General features: G+C 38.9%; 1 protein-coding gene across 1 annotated transcript in view; it reads right to left on the reverse strand.

Moving 5' to 3' along the window:
* Positions 1 to 1,532: 1,532 nt before the first annotated feature.
* LOC122555633 (scavenger receptor cysteine-rich type 1 protein M130-like) overlaps positions 1,533 to 27,588 on the reverse strand; it is a 43,253-nt gene continuing 17,197 nt past the window's right edge. The window contains exons 2-11 of the mRNA XM_087993950.1: positions 24,508 to 24,819; positions 18,725 to 19,042; positions 17,090 to 17,404; positions 14,409 to 14,549; positions 11,547 to 11,858; positions 7,825 to 8,139; positions 5,835 to 6,149; positions 5,249 to 5,293; positions 3,328 to 3,633; positions 1,533 to 2,615 (exon numbers count right to left, since the gene is read on the reverse strand). Of these exons, the coding sequence (XP_087850076.1) occupies positions 2,479 to 2,615; positions 3,328 to 3,633; positions 5,249 to 5,293; positions 5,835 to 6,149; positions 7,825 to 8,139; positions 11,547 to 11,858; positions 14,409 to 14,549; positions 17,090 to 17,404; positions 18,725 to 19,042; positions 24,508 to 24,819 (2,516 nt within the window). The 3' untranslated portion in view covers positions 1,533 to 2,478. The remainder of the gene's footprint in view (positions 2,616 to 3,327; positions 3,634 to 5,248; positions 5,294 to 5,834; positions 6,150 to 7,824; positions 8,140 to 11,546; positions 11,859 to 14,408; positions 14,550 to 17,089; positions 17,405 to 18,724; positions 19,043 to 24,507; positions 24,820 to 27,588) is intronic.

Below are 27,588 nucleotides of genomic sequence, written 5' to 3' on the forward strand. Positions count from 1 at the left end.
GTTTGCATTGCTAAGGTTGCAGATATTATTGATAAAATCTTATTTCAAGGAAATGATTTTTACAGGCATTTTTAATAATAATGTTGGCTTGTTTGCTTCCCTTTATTTGGTATATCATTGATAGTTTGTTCACGTTGAATGGAATTGTAGTTCCATGACTTTTCATTTTTTATATGTTTGTTGTTCATTCAATGTCAATCTGTAAGAATTGTTGCAATGCACCTTCATTAGCTGCAACTGAAAATGTTGATGTACAGATTGATGTTTTCCCCTACTAAAAGCTATTTTCCCCAGATATGTTGTAAATTAAATGAAACATTTGGGTGTATGATAAACAGTCTCCTTTCAGGAATTAATTATCAATAAAAATCTCTCCCTTAACAGTTCAATTTCAGATTTGTTCAGTTTTGAGAAAACATCAATTTATGTGTCAACATATTGCAAGATGAAAAGTTTGCAATGCACAACTGAATTAGATTTTGTATGCTCAGGAGGATAATACTTCTTCATTCACTGTTTCACTAAACTATTTTAGAACAGTTTTCAATTATCATTACAATATCATAACATATTTAGTAATTCACACATGCACAATAAGATAGAAGAAGGTGTTCATGACTAAACTTTTCCAAATCAAATTATCAAGGCATAAAAATACTAGAATTTGTACTACAATAAAGTCAAATCCATATTAAACCTAGAATGATTTTTTATTTAGTTCTGAATATAAAGATTGTCCTGGTTTACCATTCTCCACATGGTAAACTAATTACTAGGAATTTCACTAAACTTCCGTGGAGCTTTTCCATCTATAATAACTGTTGAATTAGTTGGATCAACTTGTGAATTTCAACATCAACATCAAAATTTGTTGCCAAGTCATTGTCGAAAAATGGGTAAAACTGTAAGATACTTTGTTGTAAATGTTGTCCTCAATTACACTTTTGCTCAGATGAAAGTCCTCACAACTCCATCTCAAATTATTGAATTTCATCATATTCCCTTTCAAGTTCAGCATCAGATGGAGGAAACAAATCTAATAAAAAAGGAAAACAGACTGACATAATAAAACTTATTACACTCAACTTAAGCCCAAATGTTTTCAAACAGCCAGTCCAATCATGTAACAAATTTTTTTACGATTAATTATTACTATAATTCTACATATCTATTCAGACACTACTCACTCCAAAAAGTGTTATAAGTGCTTTAATTGATAGACCTACTTACTATGTATTCTTGATCCCATTGAAAAGTCCAGCAAGTTGTGCAGAGTCAGGAGAGAGAGCTCACATCAGGGCTTGAAATATCCAGAGTGAATATATCCTTTTGGGAGTTTGGAGGCAGCAAAGGAATTTGGTGTAGAGGGGGAAGAGATGTTGATTGCTTGCTTTTTTTTCATAGTTTGTAAGGTCTTTTTACATACTTTGTAAGGTCTTTTTACAGGAGAAAGTGAGGACTGCAGATGCTGGAGATCAGAGCTGAAAATGTGTTGCTGGAAAAGTGCAGCAGGTCAGGCAGCATTCCTGAAAAAGGGCTCATGCCCCAAACGTCGATTCTCCTGCTCCTTGGATGCTGCCTGACCTGCTGCGCTTTTCCAGCAACACATTTTTAAGCTGCTGCATTATCTGAACAGACATGAATTGTGTAATAGTTATTGAACATCTCCACTTCTAACCCAATGATGGAGAAGAAATCATTGATGAAGCATATAAGTTAGTTGGGCCCAGGCCGTAGCCTGAGGAACTCCTGTAGAAATTTCTTGGAGCTGAGATGATTAGCACTCCAATAACTACAAATATCTTCTTGTGGTGTGACTCCAACCAGCAGAGTCTTCTCCCATTCCCATTATTGCTAGGGCTCCTTGATGCTGCACTGAGCTTAATGCGGCCTTGATTTCAAGGGCTGTCACTGTCACCCCACCTCTGGAATTCAGCTCTTTTGTCCATGTATAAACTAAGACGATGATGAGGTCAGGAGTGGAGTAGCCATTACAAGAACCATAGTGGGTATCTTTGAGCAGGTGTTAGCACTATTGAAGATACTTTCATCACTTTACTAATGTTTCCTTTTCACCCATACTCGCACCACATTTTCAGAACCAGATTACTCTCTGAATGAAAGCAGTTCTCAAGTTCCCTCAACTCTTCTGCAAATGATTTAAAGCCTATGCCTCCTGGCTATTGAATTTTCATCCGAATGAGATAGGTTCCCCATCCATTCTATTCCAGACCTCATTATCATTTAAGTATTAACTGGATTTCCTTTAGGCCTCATCCATTAAAAAAAAGTCTTTACCCAAACATGTCATAATCTTTCCTCAAGGATTAAAAATTGTCAATCACAGCAAGTTCATGGTATATCACCTCTGTAATTTCTCAGGTGCAATCACATTGTAAACTTTAAGAATTGCAGAACAATAAATGAACAAGAATCAGATTCTCCACTTATGGGACAAGATTATTAATGGGAAATTAATCAACCTTTCTGGAAGCTTCTCTGTAATTCTGCAGCCAAAGCAAGTGACACAGCAATCAAAAGAATAACAAGAATGGAAGGGATGATTAAAGTAGGGGGTCTTGTCTGGTTGAAAGTCGCTGTGAGTTTCTGCTGGCCTGTAAGAAAGTGAGAATAATAATTATTAAAGAAATAATGATAAAGACACAGGGAAAATCTGCCTCAGACATTTCCTTGTGATACAACCAACTGATTGAATAGAAATATTTGTTGATTTAATCTAGCATTATCTGACCAGAGCTATGTTATTCTCTTTCCCGTTACAATTACCTTAAAATAACAATTTAGTTATGATTCAGCAAGGATACATAATCTCAACCTTTCACTTTCTAACCTTTGTACAGCTGTCAATCTCACCCTGGTGTTCAGCATCAATTGTACTGACTATATAAAAATGTTTCAGTTGTGGTAAGATAATGGGCTATAGCATGAATAATGTAAACATATAATGTCAATGTATGACAGAGTAGACATATATTCAAGTTTAATAATGGTTTCAAGATATTTAGCAAAGTAAATATTGCAGAAAGGAAAGTAACCTGCAAGTGGACATTGGTAGAGTTACTGATTTAGTAGAATGGTGGTAAGTAGAGCTCAGATTGGGATTGTTTGAGGTGATACACTTTGAACTGAAGTTTGAGGGAACAGAATACTTTCCAAATGAAGAGATGCTGTCAACGGTGGAAGAATTATATTCAGTCATGAACAAAAGACCAAAGTTTAGAGTGCAGAGATAGGGTGAGTGAAATCATGAAGAGTTTTAAATGGAAGAATGTGAATGGTAAATAGTTCACTTTCAAAAACACTTACCAGAACATATCACATTGACATCCTCTTTATGATCACAGTCGTGATCGCCCATAGCAGACAATTGGCAGTCCCACAGGAATAATTCAGTTCCTTTGCATTTAACCTCATCCATCCAAATTGTGCCATTACCTTGGTCGAATATCATTCCTCCCACAGTCCAAATTGGGCCACCACAATTTAATTGCTGACAGACGACAGCAGCATCCTGCTTATCCCAGGAATCATCACAAACTGTTCCCCATGAACCTTTGAAGAATATTTCAACTCTTCCAGAAGAATTATCAAATCCTGCAGTTAGCCGTAACTCTACAAAAACAAAATATGAATAAGAACTTGGGATATCAACATGCAAATTGATAAAATTATTTTATTTGCCCTGTTCCAAATTCCAACCCACATGCTACTGTTTGATGCCATTTAGGTTAAAGTTTCTGGAAATAGAAACTGAATTTGAATAACCAAATAAATATTGTGGTGACAAAAGAAGTCAAGAGAATGACATTCTGTGGCAAAATAACTCACCTTCAGTTTCCTCATCACTTGACCACCACTTACAAGGCACAAATCAGAAGTGTGGTAAATTACTCTCCATTTGCCTGGATGACTACAGTTCTACTTGCACACAAGAAGCATGACAGTAATAATAAATAAATGTCAGTCTAACCAGTGACTTCCACTCAACATGAACAAAAATACAAAAAACTTGATACAGGCAGTGGTATGTATCACCAAAAGATTCAGTAACACTCTGAGGCTCATTCAGCAGCAAATTCCAAATTCACATCCTCTCTCACCTCAGCAGAGAAGGATACCAGGTGCAGGCTAACACCATAACTTGCAAGTTACTAACCTGTCTTGGACCTCTTTCAGTTTTGCTCAATAAACATCACATAATTCCCCCGAAATGTCGATTTTCCTGCTCCTTGGATGCTGCCTGTGCTTTTCCAGCAACACGCTAAACTAAACTCTGGTTTCCAGCATCTGCAGTCCTCACTTTTGCCTATCACATAATTCCCTCTATGCCAGCACCATGGGGTCCCATATTCCACAGGATAGCGTGATTCAAGAAAGCAGATCACAGCAACCATCTCAAGTACAATTAAGGATCAATAATAAATGCTGCAATTAATAGCAACACCCACATTTCGTAGATGATTAAAACAAACTCTCAGATCTGGGTTAATTCACTGCAATTAATAAAACTAAATTGTTTTTCCAATGTATATCATGGAAGATAATTGTTCACTGTTAAAAATTATTAATTAGAGAGTTTAAAATATAGAAGTGGTAGCAAATTAATTTTAATTAGGCCCACTGACTGCAATTAAAAGCCTGACATAAAGCTATGTGCAGTTGTTATGCTGAATGTCTGCCAGAATGCACAATGTTGAATAGTTCCTAAAAAGGGAGCAATATGTTGAATTATAATTTGAAATTCTGTGTGGCTACAGTCTGACAGGTAATGCTGCGCTGCCTGGATCAGACTCATGAAGCTCTTTTGTCCCCACTCCCCCCAATATTTAGTCTATGGATAATTCCTTCAAGGCTTTCCATTGATTAGCAAAACTGAATTACCAAGTGTGCCTTGATATATTGCTATTGCTACACTCAATGTAATCAGTCCTGGCAAAGATAACATAAGCTGGAACTAAGTTAATCGTGCACTGCACTTAACCCGAATCAAGACCACTCATGACTGTATGTAAAATAATTGGGTACTTAACCCTATCAATAGCACTCTATGCTGTATGCAAAACAATATATTTCATAGCACAAAAGTCAAGATGATGGACACACTTTCAAGAACCAATTCACAGTTTTTCCTTTGTTAATTTCTTTAAAAGTCAATACCTATCATACAGCATTTATTAATATCCATACTAATAATTACCAAAATGTTCTGGAAGAGGTCGCATTTCACTTTTCTTTGAAACCCTCTGATTGTGTATTTTCCTTGGACTAAAATAAAATTACATCGATTACTTCAACAAAAACTTATACAGCAATGCCCCAATGTACTTCTTGAGGGCCATCATAAAATTAAATTTATCACAGAGGCACACAGAGTGATATTGGGTCAGATAATAAAAAGTTGATCAAACATTAATGATAATGTTAAAGAAAACAATGTAAACAATGAGGCATGTTAGGGCGAGGGTTATGATTTGCGATCATGTCTACTGAAATGAACCCCAAAATTGTGGATCATTTATAACTGGAAATGCAGAAGAAACAAGAATCAGTGGAAATCAGATATACTATAGAATTGTGGGATTTGATACACAACAAAAGCAAAGAGAAGTAATACTATGTAGAGACTTACAAATGAGGATGAGAATTTAAAAATCAATTTGCTGCTGAACCAGGTGTCCATGTAGGTCAGAGAGCAAAAGGATGATGCGAACATGACAACAGAAATTTGAATGAACTTAAATTTACAAATGATAAAAACATCTGAATTTTCACAAAGTATTCCAATAGAAATAGGGTCCATTTGCCTTTCTTGCCTGAACAGATGACTCCAACATCCTCCTGGAGATTACAATTATATTTGCCCGATGGTGAAGATGGACATTGCCACAGGAGTGTATCATGCGAATGACAATTCACATCATCGAGCCAGATCTGTCCAGAACCACTTCCAAATGTAACAGGAGGCTCCACAGATTGGTCAGAGCCACAGCTGAGCTGTTTACAAACAACTTCCGCTTCCTCCATTCTGAAGGAATCTGCACAAACAGTCCCCCAGGTTCCATTATAGAAAACTTCTAATCTACCCTGACAGAGAGTTGGACCATCCTGCAGTCTAACAGCCCTGTGCTCTGTGGAACAAAAATAAGAACTTTAATCTTCTGTTCCATTTAAATCCCACTGCTCAAATATACAAAGGAAAGGTCAACTTTTTTGATGTGGACCGAAATTAATATAAGAAGACAGTTTATCAAAGACCTTCCTAGAAGGCTGAAGAGTCAAATAAAGTAAAATAAAAGACAAGAACAGCCTTGTATTATGAGGGATATCAACAATGTAAGGGCTTAAAGTACAAAAAGTAGAAAAACTCACAGGGTGAAAAGTGACTGAGATCCCTGAATACTAACTTGCCGGAGAAGGAAATGGAAGATGCAAAAAAAACCTCCCTCAACATGCGGCCTCCCCCCCGACCCCTCACCTTAAGAAACTACAGAGGCCTTTCCATACCTGAAAAATTAGTTCATTGGTAAACAAGGTAGGAGACCAAGTCTGTGATGCTGCACTAAGGGAAGTCAGGAAATAAGAGGCATATTGAACTCTGACAGATAATGCAGAGCCTGCACATATTCTAACTTGAAAACCAATTGCTTGATATGACTCTTAGGATGAATTACTGAAGTCAGGGTCAGGGCTTGCACCTCTTAACCAACCAGGATATTATATGCCATTCAGTCAGGACAGATTAGAAAGTTAGGCACTTCGGCGACAATGGAAGACTGTTAAGAAAATTATGTAATTGGCTTCAGAAAATATTTATTCAGCTTTAAAAACTTTATCTTGCTTAACTGTAGTAAAACTGTACTTTGTTTAAGGCTTTTCAGACATGATTAGATTAGATTACTTACAGTGCGGAAACAGGCCCTTCGGCCCAACAAGTCCTCACTGACCCGCCGAAGCGCAACCCACCCATTCCCCTACATTTATCCCTTTTACCTAACACTACAGGCAATTTAGCATGGCCAATTCACCTGACCTGCACATCTTTGGATTGTGAGAGGAAACCGGAGCACCCGGAGGAAACCCACGCAGACACGGGGAGAATGTGCAAACTCCACACAGTCAGTCGCCTGAGTCGGGAATTGAACCTGGGTCTCTGACGCTGTGAGGCAGCAGTGCTAACCACCGTGCCGCCCACATGTAAGAACCTTAATTAAACATCTATTTAGGAGTTAGAAAATGGGATGTGCACTAAGGTTAGCAATAGATAGGTTATTGGCCGGAATGGAGTGTGTAACTGTATTTTATGTATAAAATTCATTACTATTTGCAACTTGGTGCAGAGCCTTTGAGCAGCTCCCCTCATACATATGAATAAACCATTTACATCTTTGACTGGGGCTGTTAAGTGTCAACTCTGTTATTTAAGGTTGTTCACGTGGCCATTTAAAATAAGATCTATGTCAAAACATTTAATTTAGAAGATAGCTGAAAATGTGTTGCTGGAAAAGCGCAGCAGGTCAGGCAGCATCCAAGGAGCAGGAGAATCGACATTTCGGGCATGAACCCTTCTTCAGCTCTGATCTCCAGCATCTGCAGTCCTCACTTTCTCCGCAATAATTTAGAAGATACCCAATTGTCTGTTGTGTTCTCACTATACATTGGGTTTTGATGTGAGCAAACCAGGGCCATTCCTACATTACTGATAGCACTGAACAAAAAAAATGTACAATTTGATTACAATGACTCATGTTTGTTAGATTCCTGTATTATTGCTGTGCAAATACAGTATTTGAAAGTACATCTCACCAAAGCAGATAACTCCAGCATCTTCTTTATGATTGCAGTTGCTCTCACTCGATGGCCCAGCCAGGCATTCCCATAAAACAGAATCATTCATGCTGCAGTTCACATTATCTAACCAAATAGGCCCCACTCCTGGACCAAACCAACTGGAAATTGTTGCATTTATAGCCTGTCCGCACTTCAGCTGGTTACAGGCAACTTGGGCATCTGCTAAATCCCAGGAGTCATCACACACAGTTCCCCAGGTTCCACTGGAATAAAGCTCCACCCTTCCAGCACAGCGACTTCCACCATCCACCAATCTTATCCGAATATGATCTGTAGAACAGGAATAATTAGGCAGTTTGTGGTGGAGAAAACAATTCCTGCTTTCCTTATAGTGGATTTATTTGAAAATGATGGTCTGTTTCACATTAATTTCCTTGCAACAACCAGTTAGTTATATTTAGTTATATAGTTATATATAACTATATATAATATCGTTTTATATATATATAGTTATGTATATAAAAATATATATATTTATATATAACAACCGTTATATAATTTGGAGTCAAGATTAGAGTGGTGCAGGAAAGACACAGCAGGTCAGACAGCATCAGAGAAGGAAAATGGCCCTTCATCCTGATGAAGGACTGTTGCCTGAAGTGTTAATTTTCCTGCTCCTCGGATGCTGCCTGACCTGCTGTGTTTTTCCAACACCACTCTAATCTTGACTCCATCTGAACCTGCCTGCTTAAAAGGATATTTGTAAGTTTTAAAATCCAGTCTCCTCACATGGATATCATTGTACAAATGGCATTTCTTGTCCTTCTCAGCCATGTTTCTAAAGGTTGCATGACAACTTACTGGCTGGCCAGGTTGTGCTGAAGACAGTTGACGGATGTACTGGTCAGGCTGGACAGCACTTAATTTTCCTCCCTAAATTACATTTGTGAAATAGTTGAACACACCTATAGTAAAAATATTACTTTCACTGAGCACTTACAAAACATAAACTTGTCAAGTTTTAAATACAGACTGCTACCAATGTTTCAGTTGGGTGTTTTGTTTCCTTCCACTGTTCAACTGCACAACACAGAAACATCTGTAGCCCAATCAATTGGAATTCTTTGCTATGTACTTTCATAGGGATTTACATGGAGTTGGATCAGTCATAGAGTCACAGAGTCATACAGCTTGAAAACAGGTCCATTTGTCCAATTCTTCCATGCCAACCAAATTTCCCAAACTAAAAGAATCCCATTTGCCAGCATTTGGCACAGATCATTCTAAATCTTTCCTATTCATGTACTGTCCAAATCTCTTTTAAATGTTGCAAATGTACCTGCATCTATCACTTCCTCTGGTAGTTCATTCCACACACAAACCACTAACTTGTGTGAAAAAAATTGCCCCTCGAGTCCCGTTTCAATCTTTTTCTCTCACATTCAATCTGTCCCTTTAGATCAAACCCTCCAACCCTGACAACATCCTTGTAAATCTTTTCTGAACCTATTCAAGTTTCACAACATCCTTCTATTAGGAGGGAGACCAGAATTACACACAATATTCCAAATGTGGGCGAACCAATGCCCTGTACAACCACAACATGACCTCCCAACTCCTATTCTTAGTGCTCTGACCAATAAAGGAAAGCATATCAAATGCCTTCTTCACTATCCTACCTACCTGTGACTCCGCTTTCAAGGAACTATGAACCTGCACTCCAAGGTTTCTTTGTTCAGCAACACTCCCCAGGACCTTACCATTAAGTGTGTAAGTCCTGACCTGATTTGCCTTTCCAAAATACAGCACCTTACATCTATCTAAATTAAACTCCATCTTCAACTCCTTGGCCCATTGGCCCATGTGATCAAGATCCCATTGTACACGGAGGTAACCTTCTTCGCTGTCCATTAAACCACCAATTTTGGAGGCATCTGCAAACTTGCCAACTACACCTCCTGTGTTCACATCCACATAATTTATATAAAGGCAAAAAGCAGTGTACCCAGCACCAATCCTTCGGCACAGCACTGTTCACAGGCCTCCAGTCTAAAAAACAATCCTCCACATGACCTTATGTCTTCTACCTTTGAGCTAATTCTATTTCTAAATGGCTAGTTCTCCCTGTATTCCATGTGATCTAACCTTTCTAAACAGTCTACCATGAGGAACCTTGTCAAATGCCTTACTGAAGTATATTTGGAGCATGTACACCACTCTGCCCTCATCAATCCTTTTTGTTACTTCTTCAAAAAACTCCTTACACCTATTTGCCAAAATCCCAATCAACTTGCCCATTACTGATGCAGGATGATGAGTCTATAGTTCCCTGACTTCACCTACCACCTTTTGTAACACCACAGTAACCAACTTGCAGTCCTCCAACAGCTCACCTGTGACTAGAAAATGATACAAAAATATCAACAAGGGGCTCAGAAATCACTTCCCTATCTTCAAATGGAGTTCTAAAATACACCTAATCAGGACCTGGGGATTTATCCATCTTTATGTGTTTTAATACACCCAGCACCTCTTCCTCTGTAATATGGACATTTTTCAAGATGTCACCATCTATTTCACCTCTTTCGATATCTTCCATGTCCTTCTCCATGGTAAACTGATGCAAAATGCTTGTTTAATATCTCCCCGATCTCCTGCATTCCCGATGTAGGCTGCTGATCTTTGAGCGGCCTTGTTCTCGCCGTAGTTACCCTTTTGTCCTTCATGTATTTATAAGATCCCTTTGGATTTTCCTTTAGTCTATTTGACAAATCTATCTCATGTCCCCTTTTTGTCACCTGGTTTCCCTTTTAAGTATACTCCTACTGCATTTATATTCTTCTCAGGATTCATTGGAGCTCTGCTATCTGTACCTTACATGTGCTTCCTTCATTTTCTTGACCAAAACCTCAATTTCTCTCATCATTCAGCATTCCCTGCACCTACCAGCCTTGCCTTTCACCCTAACAGGAGCATACTGTCTCTGGACTCTCATTATCTCAGTTTTGAAGGCATTCCATTTTCTAGCCGTCCCCCACAAATAACTTTTGAAAGTTCTTGCCTAACACCGTCAAAGTTGGCCTTCCTCCAATTTAGAACTTTAATCTTTTGATCTGTTCTATCCGTTTCCATCAGTATTTTAAATACAATAGAATTATTGCACAGGCCCCAAACTGCTTCCCCACTGACACCTCAATCACTTGTGCTGCCTTATTTCCCAAAAGGAGGTTAAGTTTTGCGCCTTCTCTGGCAGGTACATCCACATCATGAATCAAAAAATTTTCTTGTACACACTTCAAAAATTCTAAACCCTTAACACTATGGTAGTCCCAATGTATGTTTGAAAAGTTAAAATCCTCGACCATAACCTCTTTATTCTTCTTACAGATAACTGAGATATCCCATCCCATCATTTCTTTGCACGCTTCATAATCATTGCAAAGTGTTTACAGGATAGATACGGCCTGTTCAGGCTAACAATTCTATACTTCTCATCTCTTCTCAGCCATCTTCATCAAAGACAATCACCCTATTCTCGTAATCATATCTCACTCTTCATCCAGCAGGCGTCCCTTGCATGAATCAGTGCTTTTATTTCAACAGATCACGACTTCAAAGTTGGAGACACAGACTGAAACCATACATTTCTCCTGAATACGTTATCGACTCTGGGGGACTTTATCCCATAGCTGGCAGCAGGACAAAGGTTACATGTGAGGAAATAAAGAAGGTCGTACCAGAGTACACCACTCCCACGTCATCTCCAATTGATAACTGCTCCGATTTTGTAAAACTGCAATTCCAAAGGAAGGGTTCACTTCCGTTGCACCTGACATTACTGATCCAGGTCGGTCCGGTGCCTTTCCCAAACTTCAATTGGTTGTAAATGCTTATTGCAGAGCCACATTTCAGCTGTCTGCACACCACTTCTGCTTCATTGAAATCCCACTGAGTGTCTATCACTCTCCCCCAGACACCGTCATAATAAACCTCCACACGGCCTTCGCAAATGCTCGCTCCGTTCGCCAATCGTAACTGCCAATCTTCACCTGTAAGAACGCAATTTTATAATCAACGTTCATGCAATGTTTCAAAAAGACATCAACTGAACAATAGTTATGACCATTAATTATTGCACAATTTATCTATTCCCCAGTTAATGAATAGAAAGCAGGAATAGAAAGTAGCCGGTAATTGAAATGTAGAAATCGTCAGGAAGATTAATGTTTCAAAAGACGCGGTCAGAGCTGCTGTGCTCAGATGGACAATGCTCTCTCCATTTGCCAGTCGTAACTGCCAATCTTCACATGTCAGACTGCAATTTTATAACCGTTCATGCAATGTTTAACCGACATCATCTGAACATAAAATATGACCATTAATCTTATTGTGCGATTTATCTACTCCCGAGTTAATAAACAGAGAATAGAAAACAAATAGAGAATGTAGCCCCTGTCTGCAAGGTAAAGATATTCTGAAAGATTAATGTTTCAAAAGATTCACTCTGAGCTGCTGTGCTCAGAAGGACAATGTCTTTACAGGCAAGCAAATTGAAATCAGGGAGATATATTGTCAGTTGAACTTTCAGACGGCAATTCATGTGACTACTTTCCATTTTTTTTTATCTTTCATGGGATGTGCGCATTTAAAGTTGCCATGATAGCTGGAATCCATTGTACTATCTTAGTTTGGGGTTGAAGGAGATTCACGCTTCCACGTGTTGATAAATTAATGCTTCTTCGCTTATTCCTCCCTGAATGGCTGTATTAATAATTTAATGTTTCTTTGTCTTAGATTCTTTCGCGAGCTGAAAAATAATATTTACTTATACCATCTGTTGCTTTCAGAATATTAAAAGTCACAATCAAACCACTCTTTCACTACAAGAGCATAAAAGTATTGTTAATGAATACCTTCTTCACAATTTAGCCCTGTGAACACTGCTTGTATTCAATTAACCTACAGCAGACATATTGTCATTATGTGATATCCCATATGCTATATATTGTTCCCAGAATGCGTTGAAACTGAGTTTCATCCACCTAATCTGGACTGGGTCATAGTTCATTGAATCATACAGCACAGAAACAGACCCTCAGGTCGTAATTGGCCTCGCAGACCAGCTATATGAAACGTATCCAGTCCTATTTGCCAGCATTTGGCCCATATCAGACTAAACACTTTCTATTCATGTACCCTTGCAGATGCCTTACAAACATTGTAATTGAACCTGCCTCCACCAGCTCCTCTGGCAGCTCATTACATACATGCACCACCCTCTGCATGAAGATGTTGCCCTTCAGGTCCCAATTAAATCGTTCCCCTCTCACAGTAAATGTATGTCCTCTAGGTTTGAACTTCCCTATTCTGAGAAAGCAACCTTTCTAAATTGGTGGAAAATATCCCCAGCCTATTCAACCTCTCTTTATAGCTCAAACCCTCCACTCCCAGCAGCATCCTTGTAAATCTTTTCTGAACCCTTTCAAGTTTCACCAGATTGTTCCTTCAGCAGGGAGACCAGAATTGAATGCAGTATTCTAAAAGTGACCTCACCAATTCATGTATAGATGCAACATGGCATCTAACTCCTACACTCAAATGCACAGACCTGTGAATATAAGCGTGCCAAATTTGTTCTTCACCATCTTGTCTACCCACAACTTCACTTTCAAAAATCTATGTACCTGCACCCCTCCGGTCTCTGTTCAGCAACACTCCCCAGGGCTCTACCATAAACTGTCTAAATCCTGCCCTGGTTTGCCAGACCAAAATGCTCAAAATCACAACCTGGTGTTGTGTGATTTTTAACTTTGTCCACCCCAGTCCAACACTGGCACATCCACAGCACAGTTACCAAAATGCAACATCTAAATTAAAATCCATGTGCCATTCCTCGGCCCATTAACCCATCTGTTCAAGATCCATTGTACTCTGAGATAACCTTCATCACTGTCCACCACACAGCCTATTTTATTCACTTCACACCTATATATGGTCACATGGGCAGGAGGTGTGCTCATCAATTTGTAACTTTCAGGAGCAGACACTTCACTCCAATGTGCTCACATCTAGCTGAGATTAAGCACATTGTATTGAAAATTAGTAGTGAAGTTCTTTTGTGCAGTAGTAATGCCCTCACCTCTGAGCCAGGAGAGTCTCTTTGGGAGAAGACATCTCAAAATTTGAGGGGTTGTTGTGGAGCAGTGGGAATGTTCTCACCTCTGAGCTGGGAGACCCAAGTTCAAGTCTCACTTGCTGAAGAGGTGTGCAGCAATATCTCTAAACAGGTTGGTTGCAAAATACATGAAAATTAGTTACATCACATATCTGGAACTCAGATTTCAACAAAATTCAGGGTGTGAACTCATCAATATCATATCAGGTGCGCACAAGACTGTGCAGATTTATAGCTGTTTCACTATACCTTCTGCAACACCCCTCAGCGGAAGTGTTCAATAGTTTCATGTTACTTTCTTGTGAAAATGAACAAAAATTGAAGAAAGATATATTGGTCACAGGAAGCTGCTTACTCTGTGCTCCAGATCATGCCCATATTTAACTTAAACAGGACAACCAATTGCACATGTCAATGGTCCCACAGCCAAGCTGATTGCAGACAACATTTGCGTTCTGTAAATCCCAGTCGGTGTCGCAAACTGTGCCCCAGGTATCACCCATCAGTATTTCCACTCTTCCTGAACAGGTATTATCACCACCAACTAACCGTGGTCCCTTTTGACCTTTTTCCAAAAACAATAATTATTTTTCAAGCTGATTAATATTCACTTAGAAAATATTCACCACAATTAATTATCAAAGTGTGCACAAAAGTAATAATTCTAATGAGGAAAATGAAGAATTGAGACAGAAACTTTGAAATGATCACAGAAGCAGGTTCTCATCCATTAGATCGCTGGATCGCTGAAGCACCACAGTGGAAGAATCAGAGTGGAAAAATCTCAAGAACACTTGGGAAAAAAAAGTATAGTTTGTATTTTGAAAGGAGCTGAGAATGTGCTGAGTGAAGTTTTATCTCTTTCTGAAAATCTAATGCTGTCTGCATTGATCATTTAACTGAAGTTTAATTTAAGTTTCTGTAAGCAGCCCTCCAGTACAGAGCTGCTGTGATCAGTTGATTAGTTTTCTAGTTTAATCTAGTTTCTGTATCTGTAGAGGAACTGATTGTGTTTTTTTTATCTAGGCTCATGAAAATATAAGGGTTTAAGTGTTTAGAGCGCAGTTAAAATTACATGAGAATCTGTGAATTTAGTGAGTGTGAAAATTTCATGGAGGGCGAGGAATGCTTTCTCTTCCTTACCTTTCTCACTCTTCAGGATTTAGTTCATATTAAGGTAAAGTGTGAGATGCTGATTGGTGAGTGGCTAGTACCTTAATCTTCTTATCAGTCACTTGTAAAGGTATGGTAAATGCAAGGCGGAGCTACTTGGTTCAGTGGAATCCACCTACTATACCATATGGGAAGTAAAGGAAATATCACATGTCTTAGACAAGCACAACTGTCCCTATCTACTTGAGCACTACTATTAACTCAAGCAGCAGTTGTAGTACTGGAGTGAAAATACAGAACAGAGAATGGCATGAATACCATGTTCAAGGAGGTAGTAACACCCAGGAGTGAATGGGTAACCACTCGGAGCTCCAGGAGAATCAAGGAAGCAATGCAAGAGAATCACTCTGAGACAATATCATTTGCAAATAGTTTGCCATAAGATCATAAGATACAGGATCAGAATTAGACAATTGGGCCTATTGAGTCTGATCTGCTATTCAATCATAGCTAGCACCTTTCTCAACCCCTGCCTTCCCCCACAACCCTTGATCCCTTAACACCTTAAAGCCACATAATGACTTGGTATCAATATCCTTCTGCAGCAAAAAGTCCCACAGATTCACCACCCTCATATTGGGTAACTGGAAGTAAAACAAGTAGTAAGCAAGATTAGAAGACAAAATGAAAGCAAGCACCAAACAGGATCAGAAAGTGAAGTTACAAACATGGTAATGACACACTTAAAAATAATTCGATAAGTCAGTAGAGTCAAGATTGACTTATGGACGGGAAATCATGTTTGAAAAACCTGGGGGAGTTATTGGAAGAAGTTATTTGTCACATCTTTCAGATAATAACCACTCAACAAATGTTATGGATCTAAAAACAAGGTGAACTGCTGGATATGGTATATTTGAACTTCCAACAGTTTTTTTTTCAACTAGATCCCAGACAGGAGATTAAGACATAAAATTAGGACACCGCAGATTGGGTGTAATGTATTTCTTTGGATTGAAAATTGATTATAAAACTAACAACAGGGATAAGGAAAGACAGATAATTGACTGGATGGCAGTATGTTACTGATAGAAAATCATGAAAATAAATTTTGGGGTCACAGTTATTTACAATCCATGCAAATTTCTTGGTTCCAAGTTAAATATTCTGAACTTGTAAGAAGATTGAAAAAGAATCATATGGTCTAAACGGTGAGAGATTGCAGTGCGCTGAGCTGCAGCGGGATGTTGGTATACTTGTGCATGAGTTGTAAACTGTTGGTGCGGAGTTGCACCAAATACTTAGGAACAAATATGATCACTTATTGGAAAGCAAATTGAATACAAATATAAGAAGGTCATGCTTAAGTAATGCGCCCTTGAGACTCCAAGTGCACTTACATGCACAGTATTGGTTAGCTTATTTACGGAAGGATGTAAATGTGTTCGAGGTAATATATAGATGGTTTACTGGATTAATGTTTAGAATGGGGTGTTATCAGGAAAAGTTGGACAGTTTCGGCTTGTACTTCCTGGAGATGAGAAGAGTAAGAGGCTATTTGATTGAAACATATAAGATATTGAGGGTCTTGTCGGGTGAGATATGGAGACGATGTTCCCTCTTATGAGAAAATCTGTCCATTTAAGGCAGAGATGTGTTGACTATTTTTTCCTGTCTCAACTGTGAGTTGAAAAATGAGTCTTTGACTACTTTTAAAGCAGAAGTGGATAGGTTGTTGTCAATCAAGAGGGTGAAGAGATATCAGCAGTAAGCAGAGATAGTTTTACAGTTATAATCAGATCAGCCATGGAATGGCAGATTAGGTTTGTGGGGCTCAATGACTTACTTTGGAACCTACTTTTGATTTTATGTTCATATGTTTCTCATATATAATGTGAGAGGTGAAGAGAAAAGGTGAATTGAGTCTACTAGATTAAGTGGACAGTTTTAAACTCATTGTCATTGTTATGAATGAAGGAATGAAACACTTACCAGAACAAATTATACTGACATCGTGGCTACGTGTGCATTTCTTTTGATTGCTTGATGTAATGGGGCAGTCCCAGATAACTGTCTCATTACCCTGACATTCATAGACATCCTGCCATAAAGGAACACTGCCCTCTCCAAATTTAGCCCCGCTGAGTACTGATATCACTTCCCCACATTTCAATGATGTGCAAACCACACGGGCATCCAGCGAATCCCAATGTGAGTCACACACAGTCCCCCATGTCATTCCTTTCTGTATCTCCAACCTTCCAGAACATTCATCCACTCCACCAACCAATCTTGGCTGCTTGTGACCTGTTGTTTTAAAAAGATGAAATAATGTTTTTATCAGGTAATTTCCTTCAACCTACAGCACATATTGAGACAGTTTTAACGAGACTTATTTTGGTATTTGTTGTTCATTGTACAAAATGAAGATCAACTTCATGTCATTATTGTTGATACTTTAGAGTTTTGATACCAGCAAGATTATTTTGTTTCCAAACCTATTGGATTCCAACTTTGATTACAGCATTGGCCAGCATTCTCATATCTGACAACACTTTATTTTGTTTATTATCTATAACCTCCACCTCAGCAACTGAAATTTGATTTAACATGAAAGGCATCATATCACTTTTAAATCTACCCTTTCCAAGTAACCTAAGGCTGGACTCACCATGTCTGTGCTGACCAAGTGCCAATCTAAACTAATCCCATCTGCCTGCATATGGTTCATGTCCCTCTATTCCCTGCCTGTTCATTTACCTGTCCAAATGCCTCTTAAATGTTGCCATTGTATCTGCTTCTACCATTTCCCCTCACAGCTTGTTCCAGGCACAAACCACCCTCTGCATAATTAGCTTGTCTTGCACATCTTCTTTAAATTGTATCCCTCTCATTTTAAATCTATGTCCCCTAGTATTTGACATTCTCACCTTGAGAAAAAGATTCCAACTATCCATGCTTCAAATAATTTTATAAATGTCTATCAGGTCATCCCTCAACCCTGGGTACTTTAGCACAAACAATCTAAGTTTATCTAACCTCTCCTCAAGCTAAACACTTCAATCCAGGCAATATTCCAGTAAACCTCATTGCCACTATCTCCAAATCCTCCATGTCTTTCCCATAGACTGGTGACCAGAACTGCACACAATACTCCAGCTAATTTCTAGATGTGATTTCTAGATGGAGAAAAAAATTACTTTTGCTGCACAACTATCACCTGCTCTTGGCATGTTGCTGGAGAAAAGTTCCTGCTGGAACCTAAGCACTCCTTTGTGGCTTATGAACTAAGTAAGCCATTAGTCCATCTATATTGCCTTTCGTGGCACTGGCAATGTCCAACCTGTTTAATTTTTTTATCAGTGAAAGGCCATCCCTCTTATTTATGCTTCTGATGAAAGGAAACAAGTTAAATTTCCACACAAAGGTGAAACGTATAGCTTTAAAGTCTATAAAATGGTCGAGAGAATTTTATTTAATTTTAGAATCTAAAACCTTCAAACTCAGTATAATATTTTTCAGTATTATTAAAAAGCACATTATCAAAAGAATTGTGTGATTTGATGAAATAACAAGAAATAAATCACCATGTCCCATGTTTTCAAATATTTCAGGAAGGAGAGTTACCTGAACACACCACACCAGCTGCTTCCACTTCTCTGGAACAGTTATTATGAGCCAGCTGCTTCAATTCACACTTCCAGGGGTCTTCCTCGCTGCCTTTGCAGCCAATTTCAAAGTTCAGCATAGGCCAATTGCCAACTGCAAACTGAGAATTCCCTAATGCAGATAGAGCATCACCACATCCCAGGTATTTACATAAAACATGAGCATCATTCAAATCCCACATGCGACCGCAGATAATATTCCAACCACTGAAGCTACGGGCCTGAACTGTCCCAGCACATGGGCTACCTCCACCCTGGAGAATTGCACTTTGCTGCACTGTTATGGAAGAAGACAGTTTCAGAATAAGTATGATCACTATGGCATCTGAATTAAATTGAATTGAATTTATTGTCACATGTACTGAGGCACAGTGAAAAGCTTTGTCTTGCGAGCAATACAGGCAGATCACAGAATTAATAGCATAGATAAGTAAATAATAGGTAAACAGCAGCAAAAACAAAAACACAGGTATAGGCAAATGTATTTGGCATCTGTGTTTGGTTACCTAAAGCTCTCCATGACAAAATTCATGCTTTGTTTCTGCTTTCACAAAGATGGAAGCAGATAATTTCCCAGAAATGTTCAAGGATAGAGTATTTAATGAGAGAGAGAACTGAAGCAAATCTGTATTAGTAGAGTAATGGTGTAGGAGAAACTGATGTATTGAAGGTTGATAAATCCAGAGGTTCTGAGCATTTACATGTCAAAGCACTTATGGAAGTGTCCCGAGAAATAATGGATGCTTTGGTGGTCATCTTCCAAGATTCTTTTTTTTTCTCTTTTTTTTCTTTTTTATTTTTTTATTTTTTTTTATTTTTTAAATTTAACCCCGACACTACCACCTAAGTGCGGTAGTGCTTATTTTATCCCCAGCACCCATGGTGTGTGTGCGCAGGTGTGAGACACAGTGAAAGACACAAAGTGCACGAATCTTTATTCAATTTCCACCACCAGGAAGATAGGAAAACACTCGGGTGGCCAGTGACAAACACTGCCCTTCACATCAAAGGGCAGTGCTGTGTGAACAAAACAGTGAAGGGGAGGGTAGGGACTAAATCAAAATAGAATTGGAGGGAGAAATGATGCACTCCACTCCCTGCGGCGCCCACCTCTCCCTGAACAACTCCAGGGTGTTGGTCGACACCGCGTGCTCCTTCTCCAAGAACACCCGGGCTCTAACGTAACCGCGGAAGAGGGGCAGGCAGTCGGCCCTAATGACCCCCTCCACGGCCCGCTGCCTCGACCTGTTGATGGCCAGTTTGGCCAGGCCCAGGAGCAGACCCACGAGGAGGTCTTCAGACCTGCCCTCCTTCCTCCGTACCTCCAAGATTCTTTAGACTCTGAAACAGTTCTTACTGATTGGAGGGTTGCTAATTCAAAAGGCGGGGCAGAGAGAAAACAGGGAATTACAGACCAGTGAGTCTAAGATTCATAATGGGGAAGATGCTAGTGTCCATTCTCAGGGATATTATAGCAGAGCACTTAGAAATCAGCACTTAGAAATTACAAAAGGGAAAACATTCTTAGCAAATCTACTGGAATTCCTTGAGGTTGTAACTAATAGCATTGATCAGAGAAAGCTAATTGATGTGGTATTTTCAGACTTTGATAAAGTTCCACATAAGAGATTAATGTGTAAAATTAAAACACATGGGATTGGGGATAGTGTAGGAACGGGGATAGAAAATTGGTTAGCAGACACAAAACAAGGAGTCGGAACAAATTGGTCTTTTTATGAATGGCAGGCAGTGACTAGTGAGAGAAGGAAATGTTCAACAAGACCCAACTGTCTTTCGGCACCAGTTGCTGAAAATAAAAACATGGGTGCAGCAGACAGTAAAGAAGGCAAACAGTATGTTGGCCTTCATAGCAAGAGGATTGGAGTGCAGGAGCAAGGATGTTTTGCTGCAATTCTACATTGCATTAAAAAGGATGCACCTGGAATATTGTGTGCAGCTTTGGTCACCTTAACTAAGGAAAGATGTTTTGGCTTTCGTGGGAGTGTAGCAAAGTTTTACCAAGTTGATTCCTGGAATGGCAGGACTGACATATGAGGAGAGTTTGAGTGAGTTAGGATAGTATTCACTAGAGTTTAGAAGAATGAGAGGGAATCTCATAGAAACTGTAAAATTCTAACAGGACTAGATACTTTAGATGCAGGAAGAATGTTTCCAATTATGAGGAGTCCAGAACCAGGGGTCATTGTTTAGGGATAAGGGGTAAACGTTTTAAGATTAAGATTAAGAGAAACTCAAAGAGTGGTAACTTACGGAATTCACTACCACAGAAACTTTGAAATTCGAATGGCAGATTTTAAACTCAAATGGCAGTTATGAAGTTTGAAATGGCAGATCACCTATGTATTAGGAAAACAAAAGCTAAAATATTAAAACACATATATTGATGAGGACTACAGCAAGATAAGTCAAATTTGCCAGACATGCCATGTATGATTCTGATTTCTAACATCTAAAGTTCGTTGGAGTTGTTTTGTTCCAAGTGTGTTCAAGTACTTCTGAAAGCCTGACCCTCAATTAAGAATTTCACTTTCAATTCCGATACCAGCATTTGAAGAGCTGTTTACCGAAGTCTTAAACAATTAAAACATACAAAGACCAGCAAAGTCCACAAAGCAGCTTATAAAAGCAACCAAAATGGATAATGAAATAAACAGAAGAACATAAGAGCTAGGAGCAGGAATAGGCTGTCTGACCCTTCGAGCCTGCTCCGCCACTCAATAAGGTCATGGCTAATCTTATCGTGGATTCAGCTCCACTTACCTGTGTTTTCACCATATCCCTTATTTCCTTTATTTTTCAAAATTACTGAATTACGAATTACAAATTGCGAATCAAGATTACTAAAGTACTTCCCTGGGCAAGGAATCCCATAGATTAACAACCCTCTGTGTGGAGAAGTTTCTTCTCAGTTCAGTTCTCAACCTACTTCCTCTAATCTTGAGGTCATGCCCTCTTGTCCTCGTCTCACCACCAGTGGAAACTTCCTATCTATTTCTATTTTATCTATTCCCTTCATAATTTTATGTGTTTCTATAAGATCCCCTCTAATTCTTCTTAATTCCAATGAATATACTCCCAATCTACTTAGTCTCCCCTCATACGCCAACCCCTCAACTCCGGAATCAACCTAGTAAATCTCCCCTGCACCCCCTCCAATTCCCAGTACATCTCTTCTTAAGTAAGGAGAGCAAATCTGCATGCAGTACTCCAGGCGTAGCCTCACCAGCTCCTTGTACAACTGTAACATTACCTCTCTGCTTTTAAATTCAACCCCTTTTGCAATGAATGACAAAATTCCATTTGCCTTCCTAATTGCTTGTTGTACTTGCAGACCAACCTTCTGTGATTCATGCACAAGGACACCCAAATCCTTCTGCAAATCAGCATGCTCCAACTTTTTTCTCATTCAAATAATAATCTATTTTGCTGTTCCTCCTCCAAAAATGTATAACTTCACATTTAATAACATTGTATTCCATCTGCCAGACCTTTGTCCACTCGCACAATGTATCTATGTTCCTCTGCAAAGTTTCACAATCCTCTACATACTTTGCTCTGCCACTCATCTTCGTGTCATCGGAAAATTTGACACTGTGCGCATGGTCCCCAACTCCAAATCATCTATATAAATTGTAAATGTTTGTTGTCCCCAACATCGATCCCTGAGGCACACCACTAGTCACTGATTGCCAGCCATGATAGCACTCATTTATCCCCACTCTTTGCTTCCTGTCAGTCAACCAATCCTCTATCCACGCTAATACTCCACCCCTAACACCATGCATCCTTATATTATGCAGCAGCCTCATGTGCGGCACCTTGTCAAAGGCCTTTTGGAAATCTCGGTACACCACACCCACTGCGTCCCCATTGTCCACCTTGCTTGAAATGTCTTCATAGAATTCCAAAAGATTTGTGAAGCAGGATCTGCCCTCCATGAACCCATGCTGCATTTGTCCAATGGGAAAATTTCTTTTGAGGTGCCCTGCTATTTCTTCCTTGATAATAGACTCAAGTATCTTCCCTACTACAGAGGTTAATCTACTGAGGTCTTTAATTCCCCATTTTTTGTCAACTTCCCTTTTTAAACAGTGGCATCATTTTTGCTATTTGCCAATCTGCTGGGACTGCCCCAGGGTCCAGCGAAGTTTGGAAAATTACTGCCAGTCCATCTGCTATTTCTCCCACCGTCTCTTTTATTACCCTGGGATGCATTCCATCATGGCCAGGAGACTTACCTATCTTTAGCTCCATTAGCTTAATAACAATTCTTTCCATATTCTCTCCTACATTTGTCTCTTCATCACTTACAGGCACGTTATTAGTCTCCTCCACTGTGAAGACCGATGCAAAGTATCTATTCAATGCCTCAGTCATTTCATTATATCCATAACTAACTGCCCTTTCTCATCCTCTAAAGGGCCAACATTTATATTCTGTGCTAGTTTTTTGCTCACGCTCTGTCTTACCTTTCTTTATAGATTTTTTGTGGCGTACTATTGACCTCTAAGGTTTTCCCAATCTTCTAGATTTCTGCTGCTTTTAGCCACTTTGTATGCCTTCTCTTTCACTTTGATAGTCTGCCTTATTTCCTCAGACACTCATGGCAGATTATCCCTCCTCTAACAGTCCTTCCTTCTCACCAGAATATATTTTTGCTGAGCATTTCAAAAAAATTTCTTTGAAGGTCCTCCACTGTGACAAAGTTGACTTGCTAAAATGAAATTGGGAATTTTGTTGTCTGACAGAGCCAAAGAAATGTCAGCTTTTCGAATGCCAAATGAATTGCCTTATCAATGCAAAGTTATACTGTTTGTACCCAAATCTGCAGTATTATATGCTTTCATTTTAGTGACAACCCACCTTTATTAAAACCAAAAAGTTATTGAATTCAATATTAAGACCTCCAGGCTGTAAAGTGGGACTTTTTTTATTAGTACATGTGCTGTGGGTGTCACTGTTATTGTCACATTCATTATCAATCCCTATTTACCTTGGAGAATGTGGTGGGTGAGTTGGCCTTCTGAAATGCTTCTGTTCTTGGGGTGTGGGCATACCTACACAAGGGGAAAAGGTATTCCAAGATTTTGGTGCAACATCAACAAAGGAACTGTGATTTGGTTCCAATTCAGGATAGTGTGTGGCTAGGCAGGGAACTTTAGGGTCATGATATTTCAATGCATCTCTTGCCCTTCTGTCCATTGGACAGTGCATATCTACTGTGCACCAACACACTGTTATCATCTAACCTCCAATGCACAACTCTGATTGCAGCCATTGCCAGATGAAGGACAAGGATGACAGATGTATAGGAACACTGTCACTTCTCAAGTGCAATTAATAATGTGGAAATTATAATGGCCGAGCCAGCAACACACATAGCCATGGCTGAATTAATAAAAAGAAAATGCAACAGCTTCTCTGTGATGTTTTGCAAAAGATGTTGGTCACTAATTAGCTGTTAGCTCTTACTGGATGCAACATCCTTCACTCAGACTTTGATTCCAGCGGAAGGCCTGTGACCTTGACACCTTCAGATAGGTGTAAGATGTGCTAGGCATTGTCTGCAACAGACAATGCTGGCTGCCAAAAAAAATCTGGTGCCTCAACAAGATTTTGCCCAAAGTTAGTGAATTCTTCTCTTCGTCCTGTAAGATTCCTTGTGAGCTAGTAAAATATATGAACAAAAATATTTAACATGAATTAACAATTATTAAATACCTTTACAGAAGATGACTGCACTTGTCCCAATTTCGCAAGTCTGCTGGCTGGATGTTGTGAATGAACAATCCCACAATGAAGATTCTGTTCCATTGCACTGAATTCTATCCAGTAAAACAGGATCTGTTTCTTGTGAGTTGGGACTAGTTGATAATGCATGAAATGAACTGCAGAAAATCTGTTTGCAGATGACTTTCCCAGCAGCTGAATCCAACATACTACTACAAACCGAATTCCACTGACCTCGGTCATAAATTTCCAATTTTCCAATGCATGGTGCATATTGCCCCACCAACCTCAGGTCTCTGAGATCTGTTAAGCATTTAAAGTGAGAAAAAAAATTCTATAAACATTAAAACATGATCAGAAATAATCATTTCAAAATCAATTTTAAAAATTAAACTTGACATTACTGTTGCATTTATTAAAATCAGAATATTAACATTCCTTTATATATTAATGTGATTTGTTTCAATGTGCAGAGTGGGACAAGTGTGCAGGAAGTCAGCATCACTGTGAAGCAGACTGTGAAGAGTGTGCAACAAGGCAATATTAATGTGAAACAGACTGAAAGAAGTGTGCAGTAAGATAGTGTCACAGTGAAGCAGAATGGGAGACACAGACTGAGAACATAAATAAGGATACGGACTCATGGAGAATTAAGTCAGTGTGGCAACAGAGTGAACCTGATGATGAACGGCGGCAGCATATTTTCCTGATAAATGCCTGAAGGTGGAGGCTCAGACCAAGCACGGTTGGACTAACAGTTATATCCCAACTAGAATCCTGCCAGAATTCAATAAAACTGACAAAAGTGTTATCAGTGCAAAACAGTGAACTGATTGCTAGCAGTGGATACTTTGCTTATGTCGACTTTCAAGCTGCATGTAAGAAAGTTGAAGTTCTTGCTTCTTCTGTTTAATTCAAAACTGAATTAGCCTTCTTCTTGGCTTAAATTAAAGGTTAGATTATTTTTATATAAAGGTATAGTAGGGAGCTCAGTCCTTTCCACAAGGCTGATAATATAAAGTCCTTTATTTACATGTTGTCCCTGCAATGTGAAGTCCAATGGAAAGAAATGGGCGAAGTCTTAGATACATTGTTAGCACTTAAATTTGACACAACAACAGAACTGGAGAAGATGCATCCATGACATTTGAAGAAAGTGAGGGTTAGAATTTGCAGAGGCAGTGGCCTTAATATTTCAGTCTTCCCTGGAATGGGGGATGTTCCAAAAGGCTGAAGACCATTACAGTCTTGTTCTACATAGGTTGTAACAATAGTCACATCAATTACAGACCTCTTAGACTAATTTTGGTGGTGGGCAAAATTCCAGAAACAATTATTCAGGATAGAATTACTAATTACTTGGAAAACGCTGGGTTGATTAAGAAATAACAGCATAGAATTCTAAAGGTGAAATTATGTTTAACGAACTTATTGGACGTATTTGAAGAGATAACAGAACAAGTTGATGAAGATAACACGATTGATGTGGTATATATGGATTTCTAGAGGCATTTGATACAATGTCATACACCAGACTTGTGAAGACATTTATGGATAATGGCATAAAGGGGGCAGTGGCAACATGAATTAAGAATGGATGAGTGATAGGAAACACAAGGTAACAGTCAATTAATATTTACTGAGCTAGAGGAACATTTGTGCTGGAGTTCCAAAGCAGTCAATATCATGATCTTTAATTTTCAGGATATATGTCATTGATCTGGATGTTAGTGTGCAACATACAACTTCAAATTGGCATATGTCACTATTTTTAGAAGAATTGTAAATAGTGAACATTTGTAAACAATTGTTTGGAGCTCCAAATGAGCATTGACAAGTTGGTGGAGTGGGCAGCTTTTCTTTTTTATCTATTCACATCACTGGCTAGGCCACCATTCATTTCCCATCCTAATTTTGCAGAGTGAAGTTAAGAATCAACCATATTGATGTGGGTCTAGAGCCACATGTCGGCCAGATGGTTTTACCTTAGCAATAGATAGTAATTTCATGACAATCAACAGTTTCTTATTCCAGATTTATTGTTATTGACTTCAAATTCCACCATCTGCCTTGGCAGGCTTAGAATTCAGGTCCCCAGAATATTAGCCTGGTCTTTGGTTTAATAATCTAGTGATAATACCACTTGATCTTTTCCTAGGTCACTTATAATGAGTTATTATTTTAATATGTCTTCACAAAGAACCTTAGATATTGAAGAATGCACAGGAATGGATAAAGAGAAAATGGAATCTTACACCAGCTGTTGAGAGCCCAGAACATCAGAAAACCTCAACATAGATAGAAAACAGAAAGGCAGTGTGACGAAGCTGCTGCTTTAACAAGGTTATATTGTCCTTGGCTCTTTTCAGAGAGGTCATAAATGACATAAACTTTGGAAGGTCTGGGGCTGAAGGGTTTTTGGGCCAATTTGATGATAGCTAACAGATACTGCCTCAGGCAGACAGCTTTCACATTAAAGAAAAGCACTTGTACAATGAAAGGGGAGTGGCCAGTTCACCCAGCACAACTGTTCTCTGGTTTCTTTTGGTTTTTGGCAGTAGTGTGAAAAAAGCTGCTGGACCCAATGAAGCAGGTCCAGGCTGATACTCTCTCTCTGACTTCTATACTGTAAGAACAATCTATTCTCTGTTTGATTTTATCTTTTGTGCCAAAGTGTGTTTATGGGGTTTGTTGAAAGTATTTGGAACAGTATCATTAAGTTGGGATAATCTATTGGGTTTTCAGATAGGTTAAGTTGTTCAGTATTCTGTTTGCTTTTGTTTGTATTTCATTTGGTAATCTTGTAAATAAATTCTGTTTTACTGAAAACTAAGTGGGTTGACCAGTGGCATCACTCCTGGAATATCCATGTTACGCCTGCTTAAAACAACTATCCAATTTTGGGTCTGGGCTACTTCCTTGAAATGCATTGAGAGTGTCAGGCCTGATTCATAACAGTAAAATAAAAATGAAATTAAGAAAGTGAAGAGGTGACATAACCAACTAGAGTACGACAAACCTGAAGCAAATTTAATGGCACAGAACCAAGCTAAATGAGAATGAAGCAGTTAG

Source organism: Chiloscyllium plagiosum, unplaced genomic scaffold (assembly GCF_037043375.1).
Source record: "Chiloscyllium plagiosum isolate Xiang-an unplaced genomic scaffold, Cpla_swu_hap1 HiC_scaffold_13, whole genome shotgun sequence".
NCBI classification, from domain to species: Eukaryota; Metazoa; Chordata; class Chondrichthyes; order Orectolobiformes; family Hemiscylliidae; genus Chiloscyllium; species Chiloscyllium plagiosum.